The sequence below is a fragment of the Bombus affinis genome, chromosome 6, assembly GCF_024516045.1.
Source record: "Bombus affinis isolate iyBomAffi1 chromosome 6, iyBomAffi1.2, whole genome shotgun sequence".
Lineage (NCBI taxonomy): Eukaryota > Metazoa > Arthropoda > Insecta > Hymenoptera > Apidae > Bombus > Bombus affinis.
This window is the reverse complement of record NC_066349.1, coordinates 16,370,040-16,391,578: the sequence shown is the minus strand read 5'-3', so window position 1 is coordinate 16,391,578 and position 21,539 is coordinate 16,370,040. Positions and strand designations below refer to the sequence as shown.

At 38.3% G+C, this 21,539-nt stretch overlaps 1 protein-coding gene across 1 annotated transcript; it reads left to right on the top strand.

The window, feature by feature from the left end:
• The first annotated feature begins 10,235 nt into the window (after window positions 1-10,235).
• Window positions 10,236-19,701, top strand: LOC126917508 (uncharacterized). Its single transcript, XM_050724415.1, has 6 exons — window positions 10,236-11,392; window positions 11,675-12,157; window positions 13,082-13,458; window positions 15,185-15,361; window positions 16,013-16,361; window positions 19,251-19,701. The coding sequence occupies exons 1-6, from the start codon at window positions 10,369-10,371 to the stop codon at window positions 19,664-19,666; spliced, it is 2,826 nt and encodes a 941-aa protein (XP_050580372.1). The 5' UTR covers window positions 10,236-10,368; the 3' UTR covers window positions 19,667-19,701.
• The last annotated feature ends 1,838 nt before the right edge of the window (window positions 19,702-21,539 follow it).

Below are 21,539 nucleotides of genomic sequence, written 5' to 3'. Positions count from 1 at the left end.
AGTTACCGATCCGACGAAGACCTGGCTCTTTCGAGCAGATGAGACACTAAAAATGTTTGAAGTAGTTTCAAGTAAATGGATATTGATCGACAGAATTGAACTACAGTCGAAAGCAAAGCAAATAGTCTTTTTTTTTCTCGAGTTTCTCCCTATTTTCGTTCCATTCTGAGGAATAAGATTCTAACTACGCGCGCAAGTATCTCGCTTTAATTCAAACCCGTGCAACTGTGTAATTTATATTGCCGTAATGCATCAAACGGTGTGACGTCTGCCCCGAAATAATATGCTTCTAGCATCTCTTACGGTGTCCGCCTCTAAACACCGAGATCTTTCCTTTATTCCACCCTTTATTCTGCTTCTCCTCTACTTCTGTTTGATTTAATTTACTCTACAGCCTCTCATCGTTCAACATCGCCCGGGAATTAAAGCGGTCCGATTTAATAATTTATCACTCTTACGCGACTTGCTTCTTCTTCTTCGTTACACTGTATCGTCTTGCATACGTTCTCGCCTTCGCTCTCTTCGCTCCACGAAACTTCCTAATCCATTTTAAATAATTTACCGCTCCGCTCTTTCTCAGATGCATACTTAAGCTCTCTTCGAATGCGAGATTCCGTTCTTTTGTTCGTTACGCAGACAGAGTGATTTAAGTGCCACCGATGAATGGTGTTACTTGTTCTGTTGAAATTTCAAATTTTGATGGAAGCTAATTAATTGAAAATCACACGTTCTTTAGGCTTCGATTAACAATACTCGCTGTTATTCCATTTTTGCTTTTTCTTCTTTATGAGACTTTCTTTGCTTTTGTAATAAAAACTTTTGAAACTACTTTGTTCCAAAAAAAAAAAAAATTAATACGCAGTTGCCTTCTACCATTAATTAAATTTTCTTATTTATGAATAAAATAAGCCGATTTTTTCATCGAATATTCTATCTGAATATTCCTTTTTATTTTTTTTTTTTTTTTTTTTCTAAGGAATGAGAAATATAGAACCAAATATTAGATTGTCCGAAAAGTTTCTTTCGTTTTATGAGGAAACACTACAACGTCTTTTGTTTTATATTATTTTGTCGAATTACGTACGATCCATTTTGTTCTGTCGAGATAAACACCGCGACATGTCACACATTTGGTTTCACGTTTGTACGAAGCTGCATTGTTCTAAAAAACACGTTTGCGGAAGAAAGACACTTTCCGGACGACCTAATAGAATACCGGAAAACGTAAAATTTAAAGAAACTTGCAGTTAAAAAGAGAACGAGATACGAATTATTTGAAACAACGTGTGATCCGATTAAATCCAATTCGATTACCGCTTGATCTGTACAAGAAAGCTTGACACGTTGAAGAAGTATTAGTGACACGAGGAAACGAGGGGAACAAACGCCGTTTTACCACTACGATACATCTTACGCCTGATTCATCGTATACGTCAAGACGTTGACTGTTTCTCTTGACAGCGAACCGACATCTCCTCTTTTATTCTCTCTATCCATCTTTTTAATACTGTTTCTATCTGTTTCTGTCTGCTTCGCAAAATCATTACAGGAAAGAACACTCTTAACGAAAGAGTAGCAGAAATATTCGCATCTCTCGATCGATCCAAAACATATTTATCCGTCTGTGATGTTCGAGTTTAATCTTACCTTGTACTCGTAGCTAGCGATCTTCAACGCCGTTTAATCTTTCCTTTCCCCTCTGCCACTCACATTCAATTCGAACTACGCGTCGAACTTTTTTACGAATCGTTTCGATAGAGCAAGAAAACGGACCAACGAAAATTACTTGGAGGCAACGTCGGAACAAAAGTGTTTGACGAGGTGGCGAGTTATACAGAAATATCCCGTGTGTAGGGATGCGTACCGGCAGAGGCAAACAGAAAAGGCCAGACGAAACCAACCTCCACCCACCGGCTCGACCGTGACCCGGTCTGTTTACTCTGGCTGAGAGTTTCGCACTCTCCGTAGGATAAATGCCAGCCTCGTTGTATCTTTTTTCCCTGAAACGGCCGGCTATCGTTCTCCAAACTTTGCCCCGTTTCTCTTTTCCCTTCGCTCGTAGCATCGTTCGACTCGAAATGAGAGTCGACCGCGCGATTCCACTGAGCGTCGCTTCGCCTCTCGGATGTTAGGCGCGCGACGCTACTCGCAGCGTGTCGGGCGGTCGATGGAACTTTCTCAGACGTTTCGGCGAGATATTTCGATGGGCGGAATAAATGGCAAAGTTTCTTTCCTCCGTTCTCTTTGGCGTGTTGACGCGGCGCGTTTGACGATCCCCACCAAGGTAAATCGAGTCGGGATAAACGATGAATTTCAATAGGGAGTCGCGAATGTTTGGCGAGCTGCGAGGAAATCCCTGCACGAGATCGCAGTTTAAAGATACACGAGCAAATGTTAGAACAGTCGGGCCGGATATTTTGAGATTTACGAAACCGTTTGGCTCGCCATCGATGCATCCGCTTAAATATTTCAACGCGAATACCGATACGCACGCCAGCAGTGCGTCTTGATCGATGATGTACCGAGTTTATCTTCTAAACAGCCGGTTTATTTTCCATGAAAGTTAGCTACTCGCGAAAAGCCAGAATGCCAGAGTTCTCGACCAAGCTGTGTGAGGTATTCGAACCATTAAGAGAATAAGTATGCTGTACAAAGGAGATACACAAAGCTTCTTCTTCGTGTTCGGGAAAGCGCCTTTCAACATTTTCTCTAACGCGAAACTTTGAAACGCCGTAACTTCCTACGGAAAACTGAATCTGGAAATTAATTTGTCAAGTCACGTTTACGTGACATTTCTCCTTAACGCGATAACGAGTAAACTGCGTTATGATTTTGACCTCGGCTCCTATAAAATAAGATTTTATCTGCAGTTCGTTGGAAAGTACACCCGGCAAGTTCTTTATCATTTTTGTACCGTGAGAGGAGAATCGTTTTAATCAAAAGGGAAGTTTGGTAACTGGAAAATTCAAAGAAATTTGAAACTGCAGAAACAGAGTGCAAATGGCATTTACTAACAAAACTATTTTTCAAAACAAAAGGTAAGACAACCCGTTAAAGCAATCGCGATTACCGTCATAAATATTTAAAAAGAAAACTATAAAAAATTGGAAGTTCTTCACGGTCGTTAGGCTATTAAAAACCATTAAACGTCGAATTTAATTTTCTCTCAAGAAGATTCCCGAAAGAACAGAGAACAGAGAACTTAACAAAGGAAACAAGAATATGCTTGGAAAATACACGAAAGTTCGAATCAGCTTTTGATTCAACGTGATAATTTTCATTTAGCAATTTACATGAAAATTCTTCGCATGAATATTCCTCTGTCTAACCTTTGTTTAATAATTGATCCTATTCGACGCGTATAATCTTATCCCTGAGGCGATTCACAGGCAACGAAAGTATTCCGAACACCCTTTCTTCGCTGCTGGCTCGTCTTCCTATACTTTTTATCCCACTTTATGCAGCCTGTTTCACGTGCTCCGTGTTACGTATCTTTTGTAAGTTTTCCTTAACGCGCCCGGAGAGCTGGCAGATTCTGCACACACCTAAAATCGTCCTCGTGCCTCGCATTTTACGAAGCTGGTTTCAACAAGTTTGCGCAAACGAGAGTTTTTGCGGATTAGGCACGACCGAAACTCACGTGGAATAAAGTTTCCAGAATTAATATTACTTTATGCTTGCGCTCTTAAATTCCAGACAGAGATAAAAGTTTTCGAAATTCCTTAAACAACAGTATTCTTTCAGTGATTCCCTTCGTACCCGAATATCAAAGAATCATTTGATACGTCGTTTCGTTTAAAGAATCTTCAGAAATATCTTCCGTTGTTAATAAAAGATATTTAATAATAAAGGATAATAAAGGATATTTATGCATTGTCATTCGCATTAGTTTTTCGTTCAAAGAATTTAAAACATGTGAAAGGTATTTGCTGGAAATCGTTCCTATTTAGGCAAACTTGATTCGTCTGAATTTACCTAGCGGGAAATTGATCGGTGTTAATTTACATTCAAGGACACGAATCATGCACATGTATTATTAGAGCGAGTAACAAGAATAATCGAGTTCATCGCCTGGGTTTTCTTTAAATCCAATTCAACGTCCAATTTTATTTTGTTCTATCAGTATCGGTTTTAACGCGTAATTTTTCTCATTCCACGGATTCACATTTAGTGTCTGGCAAAAGATGAACGTAGAAAACACGACATGTTGGCGAAACAGGTCGCCATTCAGCGGGTAGATCCAGCGCGAAATTTCTGCACGCGACCGTTCCACGAAAATTGAAAAAGCCGACAAGTGAAACACACGGTCGTACAAAGTTCCTCATCTTCAATTTCCTAATCACTGGGATCATCATCATCGTCACCGTAGTCATCATCATCAGCGGCAGTTTTCACAGCGGATCCATTCCTTTTTTCTTCCTCTGGGACGAGATTCGCAGTTGATTCCGCGACTGCCGGTCGTTTTCATAATCGTTACGAGCGCATCGGCTCTCTGTCTCTCTTCGTTTTTGCTGTTTCCGCGTGTCGTTCGGTCCACAGGGAAAAGACAACGATCCGGCGTTCTTTTCATTGAATTCCCGCGCGCTCTCGCGACCTGTTTAATGGATCTGCGAACACGACAGCTACGGCAGAGAACGTTGTCCATTAACAAAACTGTCGCGAGATTCGGGCCAACTTGTCGCGTGACGTATCGCTGCGATATTTCACCGACGAATTAATTAATGAACGCAGTATTTTATGGCGGGCCCGCGGAGTCTTGACCCAGTCGCAACTGGCGCGTCAGCTCACCCAAGTATTGGAACACTTGTACATAGATTTTACGATGCGTATGATCGATACATGCGAATATATGATGTGCATTCTAGGAAACATTTTAAATTTTCATTAACGTTATTACGACACCTATCACGATCATCTTGACAGATTTTGGAAGAAACCTGAAAATGTACGCGAGAGGTAGAAAATATGCAGAGCCTAAATATTCCGTAGGACAATTTTATATATCATTATGATTTATTTACGTGTACAACATGCATATTATACTAGTTATATAAATTGTACGTAGAAAGGTGTTAAAAATGGATTGTGTGGGCCCTAGGAAACACTTTCGTAAAATGTAATAAACGTTGAAATACTTTGGTGAGTTAGTGTAATTTTCCTGTCAGCTACACGGCTCGTGTAGATAGATATCAAACGTAACGAGTTACGCGCGAGTCCGCGTCACGAAATCACCGTTTCAAGTGAAAAATCGTTAGAATCACGAGCAGTACGTGTCCTGTCGCTCTGCCATCTCCCCGAATATTAACAACCGAACGATGGCTCGCGCACCCCTTCGCTTTGTTCTACCAATTTCGGATTTACCTCGTTAAATCCTCGTTACGTGTACGCTATTCCGTGACATTAACTTTGTTAATTAACGAACGCTGCCCCGTCGAGCGAAGGATATCAATTACGATTCAAGATGGTGTCTGATATTTGGTATCAAACGACTGACAAGCATCCCCATGTTACTTTTCCTAAAGCAGATTCATAAATATTCAGCGCACATTTTTCATCGACGATCGTTCATATCTAATACCGAAGATCGAAACAAAGTTTACAGAAAAAGCGAGAAACTATTTTGAAGTTTACGAAAGAGTTATTTTTTCATAGATCGAATATTATTTTTGTAATTCTTCACTTTTAGTCTTCGAACTGTACGCTCGATCGTTTCGATGTTCTCTTAACGTAAGACTCAATTACATCGAGTCGTGACATTTTTTTAACAAATCGTAGTCACTAATTCGTAAAATTCATATTTTTGCAAAATTTACATACTACGTACTCCCACAAATCTGTTGAAGTAGGTATCCATACATCCATGAGCTGTAGTATAAGTAGCTTGCACGTGTTTAATCTGTAGCTGGACGTGTGGATTAATATGCTCGTACACCGGTAGCTTTCACACGGTGAAATATAAAATATTATTTTACATTTTTATTTGCCGCACTATATCGTTCCTACTTTATTTTATTCCTTATTCTGTCATAAAGTTTTTTATCGGCGCTCGCATAGTTTGTGTAACGCAATCTAATTAGCATACGGACAGGTACAAGGACTAAATGCTTGTTATTGTAAATTGAAATAAACCAACATTTGTATTATCGCATTTTCCACAGATCGGTGATCGTTAATCGAAGAGTATGCGAAAAGGACATGACGATTCGTAAATATAAATTTTCTGAAAATAGGCGACGATCGATAAATTCATCAAATTTTGCAAACGATCGAACGAAGAATCACTTTTGAAACGCGGAACAAGATGCAAAAATGCGTATTTCATTACATAACGAATTAAAACAACAACCTCGATAACATGGAATCGATTATCGAATTTTTAAATTGTTTATCGCGTTACTGTTCGTGATGTTCATTGCGATTGGCGTTCATAGCGTACACCACTGGATGGATATCGAAATAAATCGATAAAATGTAATATAATATAATTTCTATATTGTATAGCAATATGTATGGTTTCTTAATAACAAACTGTTCGAATTACGCGTGAAATACCACGAATGTGTTATTCGTAAGAATTTTCCATTTTCTAGCGGAAATAAATCATTAGAGTGTTTCGCAGTTTAAAAAAATATCGCTACGTAAATTCCTCGTATCGATTCCAAACGGAGCAGATTTGTCGACGATACGACTGTAGTCGATTTTAGCGCAGTTTAGACAACGTTTTGTCACTCTTGCATCGCGCCGTTTACAGGTTGACGTGCTGTGTAAATCAGCTTTAAATCAACCTGACGTGGACGAGAAGAGACCGAAAATGAAACCCGAACTGTCCGAAACCAGAAGCCGTCATGTTCACACTGCTCGGCATCGGACCACCTGCCACTAACGCATGTATCATTCTAAAAGTATACAATCCCGTATTTTTCTTATAGTTTATCCCGTGAAGCATACAACTTTTATTCTTACGATACTTTCGATCTTCCTCGTTGTCGTTAATAGACACATATCGCTTGGACATAGAACAAATACAAGTAAATATCAATAAAGTCAAGTGGAACTAGCACCAATGTTATACGCTTAACACTTTGCACTGCGAATTTTATTTCAATTTCGTTAACAGCAGCTGCCAACGCTTTTAAGCGTTTTATTGGAAATTTACTTTAACTAAAAAATAAGATAATTTAGATAAATAAAGGAAGAAGGAAATTCACTTAAATATCAATTTTATTCGCACTATTGTTGTATTTTGTAATTTTTAAGTGTATGATATATCTTGAAACAATTTCCCAATCCTGGTTTTCTTTCGCACGTTTCACAAAAATAGGTGGGACTGAAAGAATGCCGAATGGGACTCGACAAAGAAACTCCTGAGATAAAAATTAATGTAGAATCACACTCGACATTAAAGCGCAAAGGGTTAAGTCTCATTCGTGAAATATTCTTGTAGTATAGGATTATTTAATAATTAATTGAAATTAATATTTACATTTTCACGTGAATAGGCCGTAAATAACGAAACTTGACTGTCGCTTATTTATTTATTAAATTTACCTATATTTCCTTTACGTAAAAATACACGTATTGTATTATATCGATAAACTTCATGCTCCTTGTTTCACTCTTCCTACGAATATAAAGTATCGATTGTTCGATAACCGATGAAATATATATAACCGTGTGAAAAGTTGACAGAAAATAAAATCTAGGTTAACGTATAAAAATTGCCGAAAGATGCGAAGAAGCAAGAAATCGCCAAATTCCGAAGCTTCGAGCAAAGGAAGGAAGCAGATCGACGAGGACGCGTGGCGGAAGCCTTTGGAGGCGATTTCGATCAACGACGAGAAGTGGTGGTGCATCGTGACCATGATGGTCGAGACGATTACCGAGCACTCGAGGTGCGTGTCGCTTTTCGACGTGGCCGCTGAAGAGGGTAGGCGGAAAGCCATTTACTCTCTGTGCTGTCAGAAAACGCTGGCCAGCGTGAGAACGTTGTCGAAGCAGAGCCTGGATAAATGTCCAACGATTCAGGGCGTTTGTCATTACGCGAACAAGGTTTTGAACGAGGAGAACGACGCGCTACCAAGCTGGCTGATGGCACGGATCATCAAGTACTTAATATATCGTGCCAGGGAGGAGAGCATCGGTATAGTGGAAAGGCTAGCTGACCTGGAGCGAGAGATAGACGAGGAGTATTGGATTATACAGACAGTTGCAGACTGGGGTAGGCGAATCGGCTTTAGTAGCTCGCGTGCAAAATGACGCCCCTAACGTCTATGGGGAAAGTTATTAGCGACTGACGAGACGATAAGTGCGTTGCCATTCTAATTATGGCGATAAAATTCTGATATGAAGTAATTTGAGTAGAATTAAGGGTTAGATTCGATAATAGGGTCATTCGTGTTTTCTTAATACAGTAAAATTGATCATTTATGGAAAATTTAAAGATGCAACGATGTAAAAACTGCGCGTAACATACCGAAATACAACAAATATTCAAAGTGAAGTACTTGTTGTAATATTTAAGGAAGAAAATAAATCTTGATGCTGGCTCGGTTTTGTAGAGGACTTGTGTAGATTGTTTGACCGCGAGGTTTATTGGACGAGATTGCTCGTTGTTGAAACCGCCGAATATATTTAAAATAATAAATTAGTATAGTAGGTCGGGGGAGAGTCGGAAAATTCAAATTCGTCTTTACGTTACGTTTCGTGCGTGGAGGCGGTGTCAATGTCCCGAGGCAAGATAACAACATGAGTTGAATTGTCATGTAACTCGCATGCCGCTACAATTTTAAATTCTCTTCTAATTTTTCTAAAACAACGTGGATGGAACGAAAGCAATCGAAGATCACAGGGCGGAAAACACGATAAACAATTTTAAAACTGCAGCAATCGATTTCTTCGAATTCTTCGCTTGATCGTTTATAAAATTTCATGGATTCGTCACCTGTTTTCAGGAAAGTCATATTCGTGAGCGTAACGAGTGCCATCGAAGTCAAGAAATTAAGAAAAATGAACTTGTCGTGTTGTTCTTCTGTGGTCTTCGATGGCAAGGGGAATGGGATCGACTTCTGTAAATTGTCCAAATTGAAATGATCGTCTCGACAGGAGCGCAGCCAGGCACGAAGAAATTGGATCCGGAAATATTCAACAGAAAGGCGAACACGAAACTGCGAAAACGCGGCGAAGAATGGCGAGATGCTGTTTACGTCGACGATGCCCCCGCGAATGGACCAAATCTTTACATAATTCTCACGGGCTTCCACGATCCGGATCTACCACAACATTTGATAAACGTTGGCGTGCCGTTAAGTTGCATGATGCAAATCAAACGACCGAACGAACAATTGGATCTCGTACAGTACGAAGATGTCGAAGAGGAATCGACAGAAAGTAGAAAATTATATTTTCTAGAAGAATATAGTGTCAGTAAGATTAGGTTGTTTAACTTTTGGACGAAAGTGAAGAAACGATCGATGGATCCTGAAGCGTACCAAGAATATTGCGATATCGGTTTCCTCATATTTTGTCCACCGCTGCTGCCAGAAACTTCAAATAAGGAGCAGTATGAAGCTCTGAAGAAGGACATGTACGACAGAGTGTCGTATATCGTATACGATTTTTACGATCTTTATAGACAGCATGGTAACTATTTGAAAAGCATGGAAGTGGAGAAGGGTATCGTCGGTGAAAGTACGAAGAAAGCGAATACGGAAGTTTATGAGACCATGCTGGATGCGTTTCCTCCAGAGTGCGTTTCAGTTCCGCTGATATTGTTTGCGATATTGACGCAAGTTGAAGCGAATGAGGAAAGAATAACGGTGGAAAATTCCATCGACGAGAAAGGGGATGCAAAGATAGTTCAAGAAGTAAGCTGATAAGTTTCATACCTTTTTTTGTAATTATTTGTACGGCTCGCGTAAAAAATTAAATATGCAAACTGCATTCGCGGACCACGGTTAACTGAAATGTATTAATTCCGAAATTAAACGATAGAAAAAATTTAATTTTCTGTAAATTCCATCGTACGAATTTTGTATTATGGAATATTTCGTATCGCGGAATATGCAGATCACGATATAAATGATTTAATCTGAGCGAAGAAGAAAGTTTTACGAAATTTGTAGCGAAAAGGTAATATTTTCCAATTATGCGTAGCACGACGTAGAGACGAAAACGAAAGCGGAAATGACAAGTCAGTCCCTCGTCTCGTTCGTCGAAGAAAAAATGGACATGCTGAATATTAAATACGACCTCGATGACGTGGAATACAACATTGATGGTGGACAAACCCCGGCTGACATTGAACTAATCCTTCACGGAGATAGTCTGCTGGAGGCCATTCGTCTTCTCGATGACTGTGCGATTCCAGTGATGCGAAACCTGACAGATTTGATCGACAACATTTTGCCCATTTTCCGGCATCCAATGATCGCGAGTTTTCGTCGAAAGGAGGAAATCTCTGAGAAAAAATTGAACGAATACGCCCGTCACATCGATAACATTCGACGTTATTTCGACGCGGAGATAAGCGACGAAGAGGTTCGACATTATTTGCACGTATTAATGTTCGACAGAATGATATTTCGATCGTTAGAGTGTAAAACCAAAGATTCAGATACGCTAGAAAGTATAAAAGGTATAAAAAGGAAAGAAGATTTGAACGAGACGATGCGAAACGAAGCCTTCGCGGCCTCACCGAAACGTAGCAAATCTTTGCCGAGCCTAACCTCGAAATTGACGCCGGAACTCCATTTTCTCAGCGATGGTAACATCGATTACGGGAAAATCGTTCCAGATATCGTCGAGTGTTCGCCGCTGTTCGACCTGATAGACCCTCGTGAATTATTAGTCCCGGGTTATTTGGAAAAGAACGTGTTCAAGACAAGAGTATTGGATAGAGCTCGTCTCGAAGATTTCAGCGACGTCGAACTATTATCGGAGGCAATTTTTCTACAGTTTCTTTACGAGTGTCTCCTTGCGTTCGATCGCGTCGATCTCCGATACTTCGAACCTACCGACTCTCTGTTGCTGTGTTTCTGTAACAAGTGGAAAATCAATGGAGTAAGCACCGAGGAAAGAATGTCTAGCATTCGGACGCCGGTCCGACTTCGTGATTTCTGCAAATACGTAGTGCCCGAGGAGAAGGATTGGCTACGTCGGGAGGAGGAGCTGTACAGATTGCAGACGGCCAAGTCCATGGAAAGATTGATGAGAAAAAGTGCCGAGATATACGAGGAGACGATGCTGTTCCGTGACGAGGACTTCATTCTCCCTGGGACACTAAAAGCAAAAGATTCGGAAGCCAGCAGGGATCTTGATAGGCAAAAAAGTAGTTTAGATGTCGGTAAGAGGACGTTCTATCCTTGCGACTCAATCTCCAGGTCTTCTTTAATCCGTTCATCGAACATACACTTTGCGTATTTTATATCATATACAAATATGTATATGTAATATGTGTGTCAACAACGCGATCCTGTTCTTTCGATTAAGCAAACTGTGCAATTTTAACAATTCCGATATTAGCAGCTGTTTGGTATTCTTTCGTTTCAAATTCAATATTTGCTTGATCAAGCTATCTCGGTATCGGATATAATAGTTTCCAAAGATATTTCTTTTCGACGGTCTTACGGTTCCAGTATGAGAAATACAATAGTAATCAAATCTGTGACGCCAATAGAATCTTCTTTCGTAGATGTATCGCCCCTTACTCCTGTAGAAGAAATGACGAACGCCGCAAAAAAGAGAAAGAAGAGCCCTAAGGAAGGCAAAAAGAGGAACGACAAATCGTCCAGTCGAAGGATCAGTTCGAAGAAGTCAATCGCCGATGAAATCTCTCCATTGATTACTGGGAAAGTGTCACTGGCCCCACCTGATACCGAGAGGGAACCAGTTTATGATTTCGTAGGTTATGATCTTGAGAGATTACGTGTACAAGTGACAAATCGCAAGAAAACGTTTTACTCGGCCGACGATACTTTGGTACAAGTAGAAATAGACGATTGGCTTTACAAGTCCAAGAACTTACGAATCACGGTTACTCTGCACGGATACAGTTTACGATTGTTTCATAGAATCGATGGTCCTGAAACGAACGAGATATTCCACGTAACGAGTAGAATCGGTATTATCCTTGCTTTTCAGAAGATGCTGGCGTCCTCACGTAAGAGTCAAATATTTTAGAAATTTCCCCTTCCTTTTTAAACCGACGAATTGAATTATTTGGGTATTTTAAAAGTATACGGAATGTGAAGTTTTATGCATTTGTGGGCGATCTAAAAGCACAAAACTGCACATAATATGCAAAAATGTATAAAATATCAAATATATAGTACTAGTTACAATATTTAGAAAATGAAACAAACTCGTTGCTGGACTCTGGTTTTTTAATTATCTTCATAAAAATGTGAATTCGCATAAATATCTACAGTCCGATAATGAGCTTCAAGCGCATAATAGGATCAAAAGATTCGACACTTGTACGAGGCGAATGAATTGAAACGAATTAATTCAATTAATTAAAATGAAAATCTTAAAAAGTTACCGACGAAAGACAATGTCGATCACAGTGACTTGGTGAATATATTCCTTGTTAAATTTCACCCTGTGCACCGTGACGTACGTACCTTTTACGAGATAAATTAATATCGTAGGAGTAGCTGCAAAAGACACTATGCAAGTGACGTTTGAATCAAGTTTTGATTAACATGCAGCTTGTATGCCGCTACGCAACAAACTTTGCAACCGTGTAAGCGTACCAGATTTCATCGTACGCTTACATGAATTGTTCCATCTCATATTCTATAACAATTTCTAGTAGAGTTAATTTACAAAAGAATGATTCACGTGCAACTTCTATTTCCTAACTTTAAAAATAGTTTTACTAAACGATCAAATTTTCCAAAATTAAATATTTCTTTGCTGTATTTTGCAGCTCGTTTGAAAATAAATATTGCAGTTTTCATATACAATGGAAATATTATAATATCGAAAACATTCCTTTTTTCGCCTCGTAACCTGACTTGGTTGCCAACCCAATATCTTTGCGATATTTTTCACGATATTTTTGTCATCTCCCATAATTAATTATTTGATAAATTTGCACTAGATGCGTCAAAGAATCGTTTTCACACCTGGCAAGACATGAACGTCGAGCAAAGAATCTCGTGGCCGACGGGATTACTGATAGAACCAATCATCGGTGACGGTCCGGATAATCCATATTACATTAAACAGTCCTACATACCAAAGGGATACGTCAACCCCGAAGGTGATCGTGAAATTTGCAGAAGATTTCTGAGAAATGGCACTGTTCTAAAATATCTGGACGATGGCAGAGTAACAGTCCTTCGTCCTAACGGAGTAATCGTCAATTGTATAGCTTTCGAGGAGCTTCAAGTCGAGCGACACGAAAATTACGATGAGCAGGTCAACTTCCCAAAAAATGGTTCAGGTATTTGCAATGCTTTTTGAAAAATATCAAAGCAAAAATAAAATGTATCGTTTATAATAGAGCAGAACGCCGATTATTCGAATACAGGATGATTCATTTGCGTAAACACGTATGTACAAAGTACACGTTTAAACTAAATATCTGTTGATGTTTAAACAATGCTTGCATTTTTATACACGTGTTCTTGCTGCCTCAAATCTCTCTGAGTCTGAATGTAACGCGTACGTACAGATTTTACATATACCATGAAAAGAAAAGAATGGTTTTGTCAGTACAAGATAAATCAAATACCGTTGAACCTTTAAAAAAAGGATGAAAGTGCGTGTAATTTAATCGCAGAACACGATGCTGGAAAATCTGTAATTAACGACATTAAAGACAGCGAATCAAAATTATTTCAACTTCGGAAGAACTTGTATGAAAGCAACTTGGTCTCCGTGGAAGTTTGAAAATATCAAAGAATGATAAATTAGATCGGTCTATGTACAAACGGATCTTACAAAAACGAAGCACTGGTACAGCATCTTCAGGTCCATTAATTCAAGAGGAAGCTGTTGAATCGAATACGAAGTTAGGCAATAATAGAAGTTTTAAAGCACCTACTGGTTGGCTAAAACGATTTGAATTAAGATATGGAACACGTAAACTCGACCTTGCAGAAGGAAAATTATCCGCTGACAGTTCCACGGCTAGAGAATTTCTTCAAATTTTTAATAATTCTTGCGAAAGAAAAGGGTTAAGATTAAGATCGTATTTATAACTGTGACGAGACGGGCAATTTTCCGCGCAACTTCTACAATTTGAAAGCGAAATGATAGACATCTTTCGTTATCTCCCGATGTATCGTAACATCAGAGCTTCGTCCAGTGGACCAATTAATTATTGAATCTCTCGAGAGATATTACCGAAAGAATTTATTACGATGTTTGTTAATCGCTGACGACAACAACGCGAGGGTCTTACAATTTTGTAAGAAGCTTGATTCAAAGGATCGCATTTATGTGTTGAACAAGGCATGGGAAAAGTTAACGTGTAACATAATGACACACGTAGCTACGCTTAAACGAGCATGGAACAGACTGTGCAATGGCGCATATGCTAATGTGAGACAAATTGGAACCAATGGCGAATTGGAAATTTTGGCACGCAATATGTAGATATGCATTCAAAGATTGTAATAATCACGATATACAGAAATAATTAAATATAGATAAAAATAATCCAGGATATAAAAGTACGACTCACGGCCATATTATTTTATCCAGTAATGTTTATACAAAAGAAGATGTGACGGAATGTGGTATTAACCGGTGCGGTATTCTAACACACAGCGAAGCTGAAAACGCTTTGAATATCGCATTGCAATGGGCAAAACGTCGAAAAGAAATGGATACTGTACAAATGTTCGTGTCAGAGGAACTGCGCAACTTGGCGGGATTTAAAAGCGTTTAACTTACTCTTTGTATCGCATTTCTCTTACTGAGTGTGTATTCTTTCGCGTAATAAACATTCATATTTGGAAAATTTATTCTCCAAAGTTTATTTTCTAGTTGAATTATGACACGTCCATGGTTGTTTCGGACCGATCATCCGAAAAACCTCTTGCCCGGACAGATTTGTCTGCCAATTAGTTCGGATAATCGGCGTTCTACTGTAATTTACAAATTTATGCATTCTATTTCAGGATTACCGTTGACTTTTATCTGTTTTAACGCGTATTCCGAATATTGTTTTAAGTTTTGTGAATTGAGACGAGCCTTGAAAATGTATCCGTATTCCACTTTTAAAGGCGACAGACCGAAAGAGCCGAAGGTTCTATCTAAAATCAAGAGAAAGCCAATGACTGGCTTCAAGTCTCGGTTGCTCGAAGCGGACGAGGTAGATTCTGTGTCTGCACAGCAGAATTTAACGATGGTGAGTCAAGTACCCGTTAAATTTCGTTTTAACCCACGAACGAGTCCGATCTGATCTAATACGACAAGAATTCAACTCGTGGGAAACGTTTAACGCATCGACACTTGGTCGTTTATACTGGAATGCATAAACTAATTGCACGATCAATGAGAAAATAAAATATATCATTTCTTTTATTATTTAATACGAAATATATGAACGTAATTTTAAAAAAGTTAATCGATCGCTTTAAAATCCATCAATGCCTACTCAATGAACAAAGATATTTTAATAGTTGGACATTCGCAAGGACGAATCTCGCTGATAGTACGATTAATAAAAATTTTTTCCAAAGATCATGAAAAATAAAGAAAAATAATATTCTTCGTCTTCCTTTTTAAATAATCTCCCTGATAATTAAAGCTGTTCGATGATGTGCTCCTAGAGAGCAAAAATCACAAACAAATGCAAAGAAACGTAATTAAACGATAACAAATAAAATGTTCCTCTTTCGATCGTTTCTTTCCTATTGATCGAATGTTGAATTGATCAAGCTTGAATTAATTGCCAGACAGAAACAACAATTTCCCGTATTACATTGAAATCGTAACGCGATCGCAAGCATTCAAACATGTCTTGGTCTTCGTTGATGGGAACATGACTTGCCTTCAGGATCGTGACGACGTTCTGTCAACGATGGGCAACACGGTCAAAGTGTCACGGTACACAGTGTTGAATGACGACGGTGGGCTGTACGAGGTGCTAGACGACTTGATCGTAAGTGAACAGCATCGATTACTCGTGAGAATAGCGTCAGACTACGAGGTCGACGAGAAATTCACGCGTCGCGCCGACGGTACCAACATGTTGCTGAATTCCAATGGAGAATTGATCGTCAGATACCCAGGTACGTTTCAGCGTATCTGCCACTTTGTGGGGCGGGTTCCGATTTCTGCGCGCTATTATATTTCGTTTAATGAGATCGATACATCTAAATCGGATAAAACCTTCGAGAAGTTACGTAAGCGTTCGATAATAAACGTAACGATCAAGTCTATACCTGTTGTCATCTTTCATTCTGAAACTTTTCTCTTCTTACTAAGAATTTATCAATTTATTCTGTCGTCGAATATTAACTCTTCAACGACGAGACACTCTAATTGGTCTATCGTGAAATAATTACATCGCAAGTATTACGAGTAATATAAAGATGACACGGGAAAAGTATGACGAGTCCATTTTTACTGACCTTTTTACTTTTGCATCGCTTTCGACGTGAAATAATAGAAGAAAGGAAGAATCTGATACATTCGAAGATACAAACGAAATGTATGAAATTCGAAATGTTTTGAAGGAAAGCTTGGCTTAATTAAGAGAAGCTGATTAATTAAAAGATGGTTTTGATGTGAAAATGGTTGACGACATATCGCGTTTAAAAATTCCTCTTCTATAGAATTCTATGGAATATAGAACATCGATAAAAGATAGAAAGTATGACTTATCGTGATTTTCACCTGTGACCTACATATCGTCGCCCTAGTTCTTAACTGTTCGAACTCTATTTAAAAAAAAATGTAATCTGATTGGTATAAAGAATAAAAATTCATGCTAATATTATGAAAATTCTACTTGGAATAAACATTTAGTTCTTTTACACATTAATTCTATTAATTAAATATTCAGTCCTAAGCGCACACACAATGACATTGAATTTCATAAACTTTAAGTTTATAGTTAAGAACTACGGTTAAGAACTAGAACGACGATATCTAATTTGAATAACGTAGATATAATAATCAAAATCTCTAAATTCTATTCTGAAATTTTCACATCAATATCTTAATTAATCCAAAAGATACGATTCCATCAAAATACACAGTAAAAAAACATCCTCTCGATAAAGTGTCACTCGTATACGACATCTCATTTTATAGTATATTTCTATCGTGTTAACAAAAGCTTAAAGTCAAAAGAATCCATGTTCGTAAAATACCTTTCTAAACTTTTAGCGAGTTGAAAAATAAACTGAGAATGACACCACAGAATCGATAAATTTCGAGCAAAAAGTAAATGGCAAACTAGCTCTCTGTAATCCAAAAACTCAGCGTTGTTAAACATTTGATTGCTCTTTTATCTTCGATGACAAACAGAATGATTTTAACAGTCCGATACCGATCCGCGTTGCTGTGTACCCTGCAATTTTGTTAAACACTCTGCCTTATGATTTAACGTTATCAAACGTCGCAGCGACAAATATTTATCTTGTGCAGCGCTGGAAAATCATGTTCACGGTTCACGGTTGCGTTGTACAAAACATTTTCGTAACCTATGCGAAAGTCAAGTTCATAAACTTTCGTCCGAACTTTCCTCATCTTCGCCTGTATTTTATTTGCTCGGTTGAATGCAGTTCCTACAAACGTTTGACCAACTACTACGAGAAGTAAAGCGCGTCGATAACACTTTAACGTAATGATTCTACTGCCTTTTAATTCTTTTTTCATCAGAGGCAAAGAAACTCGTAACGAACCTCGTTATCGATCATTTTTTTTTTTTAATCCGTCTAAACTCGATACGCACACTTTTCTGTATCAAAAGTATTAGTATGTACGTTCGAGAGCCAGGTGACTCATTTTGTTTTATTTATAAATGGCTCGTGGGAAGCCATAGAATCAAATAAAAAATTTTACCGCTGGGAAACTGGTTTCAAGCGAACGTGACTAGCAGCTTTCCTGTATCGAACGTTCCTTGACTTTCATAGCTTTATGAATAGAAACGCTCGAATTTTTCAACTATATCTTTATAACGTGATCGTTACTCTTTTACACACACACACACACACACACATTATACTGTACTCTTTTCTCATTTTTATATTCATTTCGTCAGTGATTGAATTTTTTTCTCGATTAATGATTAATAATATTATTAACAAATTAATATCGTATCATAGAGATTGTAATCTGATTATGAAAGTTTTTTGGCTGCGTTGTCAGTTGGGTAAAGCAAATTCTTTCGTGGAACGAGTTTCCAGAAAGTTTGCTCCACAACAACATCGATCTTAACATAACCGTGATAGCCTCAAGTACTTTTAAATTCATTATCTCTTAAATTGGCTGCGATTGCTCGCGAATTCGTTATTTAGTTACTTGTAACGCATATATATTTGTTCCGAGTAGAGTGAAAAACGAAACATGTAATGTCGAAAGGAATGTTACTTCATTTTCTTTCTGGTTCTTGGCTCTTGACACACATGATATGTGTCCAGTAAATACGAATTTCAACTAATATAACCACATTCTCAGCTGTTTCTAATGAAACAGAAACCGAAGTGATCAGGAAGTGTCATTAGATCCATCGATACACTGAAGCGAGTCAGAGTATTTTAAAATTGTAACATCGAATTGAACTAATACATAGAACACGTTCAAGGTTCCACACGCGTAAAAACAAATAATTACAAATAATTGAAATTCTTGAAACACCAACCCTGACTTGATAGATCCACGTTCTTTTATTGCTATTCGCATAATTTTTCCCAGAGAAAATGACTTACCCAATTTGATGAATTACCAATTTTGTCTACTAGCCTGCAGTAATTTTTTCAATGATCCATTTTATTATCGAAACAAAAAATCTGCCTCTCTCTCTCTCTCTCTCATGATATTAATGCATCTTTTACTTTTACTATATTTTATTAAGAAAGCTTTGGGAACATTTTACCTGGTTATCAGCGTGAAGGCGAGGTATTTTCGTATTTTCAATTGACAATTTTATCGCGTACAAAACCGATAATATTACGTCGGGAAAGGAAATAACAGAAACGATTATCGCATGGTAGAACGGTTTTGAAAGTTTTATAGAAAGATTCCTATGGCGTAAAGGTCTGGTATAATTCAAAGCTCGGTTCTAGACGGTACGCGTATCACGATTGGCTACACTATAGAAAAGGAGCCAGTGATGTGTGACTGGACCGAGGAAGAAATTCTCCTATACTTCGTTTCTGATGGAATAAAGGAAGACGAGCAGCAGCACTACATCGATCCGTCGTTATCGAATCTGAAATACGTCGATGAAGCTTCTTTGCCGAAAGTGAACGCGGATTACCAGAAGAAAATAAACGAGCTATTGATCAGGGACAGTTTCGTCTCCGTCTTGTTGACGTGTCGCATGGAACACAAGAACTATGCCACCGTGTTCTACGATCAGTCAGCAGTTAACTGCACTTTATCGATGCCGGACGATCTTCGAGTCAGCATATCGAGAAGAGGTCATTACGAAGTTTCGATGGCGGACGGAGTTAATCTAAAGGTAATCAAAACCTGTTAGATGAGATTCGTTGGAAAACGGATATCTACCTCCCGTGTGACTCTAATAGCACTTCCGGTACTCCTCGGCCTTTGCGAGAAATTGCGATTAAAATCGTATTTTAGAGTCGATAAAAGGTTCCTTAGAATGGCGAGTCTCGTAACCTTTCATGGATATATTCAGTAAGGAAAGTTTCACACTTTTACAATTCTATAATTTTACTATCTGGTAATTCTACAATTCCATATCCACTGTATAAATAGTTTCATTTTCATAATTGTTTAATTTGCTGATCGGCAAGCTGCCGATGATAACATTTTCCCGATAATTCCTACAAAACGAAAGTGTCTATACTTCAATCTCTTTAACTAGCGATAGAAAATTGACTCGCCTGCAGCCACTTCTACGAAGATAATTAGAAAGATAGAATCTAGGCAGGAAATTATTTTAGTGATTATACCTTCAACGTTTAATATATTTCCCTACGTTGTATATTGATACGTTGCTATAAATTATTATTCTTGTGTATTTTGACACCTTCGAATTTCAGATGAATGTGCCAAAATCCACACGCTACTAATTATATTATTTTACAAGAAAATACACTTTTACTAGATCAACGAAGACGATCTATCGTTCAAAGGCAATACATGCACCAATTGCGGCAACCAATCTACTTCCACGTACAATTTCTTCCCTTCCGAGTCATCAGCCGTCATATTCACCACCACTGACGTCTTTGGCAACGTATTCGAAGTAACAAGCGATGGCAAAACGCGTTACAAACCGAACGCCGAAACGCTAAAACGCGAGAAAGCAGACGCCAACACCGTCGACTCGAAGGAAAAAGAATATTACGACGAAAAGTTCGAAGAAGACCTTGAACCTTCCTGCAGTCACGAAACGCTCCGTTTCAAGAGCAACAGAATTAATTGTAGAATATTCGCGATAAATCGAAATCTCACAGCTTACGAGTACGTTCATAGATTTACCAGGAATCAAACAGAGCTGATGGCAATCTTCGATAAGGAAACGAGCATCATTTTATATCCAAGCCCCAATCGACCGACACTTCATCGCCTCATCACGTGTGAACCTGTGGGAACTGAATCTCGACTGAAAAACGCACTATCGTTCCCGGTTAGATTGATTAATTTCCATACTTTTATTCGTAAAAGGAATAAGAGCAATTGTATAATAGCGAGATAATTGCGTAGAGTCTGTACTTGGCTTAATTTGAGGAACGAGATAAAACGAGAGAGGAATTCATAGAATACAACAAGATCTTTGAATCGTTATGAAGGCGTTCTCGCCTCAGTGAGGCGATTTTAATTTATCGCAGAGGAAATAATTAAGGATCGTTTGGGTGCTTTTACCGTTTGTTTTCATCTACTAAAAGCAGAATTTTCTTTTGTATTCCGCGCTTTGAATTATATTAGTTTCGGCATTCGATTAAATCGTATCGAATAGTCTTTACCGTTTAGTTTAAATGTTTGTAAGAGGAAACGTTAATTTTCCATCCTATTATGAGTAACTGTATAATAGATAAGAGAAAACGGTAAAGAACTTTCAAGTGCCTTTAACAAGCTTTACCGAGACAAGTAAAAGTTTACAGGTGTTTTCAAACGCGAGAACTTTTATTTTCTTAAAAATGTTTCCAAAAGAGTAACGACAGAATCTTGCAACTTCGTTGAACGAGCAATTGAAAGCTTCAGAATTGAAATCACGAAAAAGGAACACACGCAACTACGATTTTTATATTCGCTTTGATCGTGAAATTGTGTAAATCTATTTTCCAAAGGAAATAGCTTGTTCGTATTTTTATTTCACCGCCACCAGGATTATCAGGTGAAGCCAACGAATTTCGATAGGAGGGACATATTGCGCAGTACTT

Bases quoted from the DNA above. Each gene is read 5' to 3' on its own strand.
- LOC126917508 (XM_050724415.1), top strand. From the start codon at position 10,369: ATGCGAAACCTGACAGATTTGATCGACAACATTTTGCCCATTTTCCGG. The intron at 11,393-11,674 runs GTTCATCGAACA...TGACGCCAATAG, and splicing joins CTCCAGGTCTTCTTTAATCC to AATCTTCTTTCGTAGATGTA. The intron at 16,362-19,250 runs GTAAGCGTTCGA...GCTCGGTTCTAG, and splicing joins TAAAACCTTCGAGAAGTTAC to ACGGTACGCGTATCACGATT.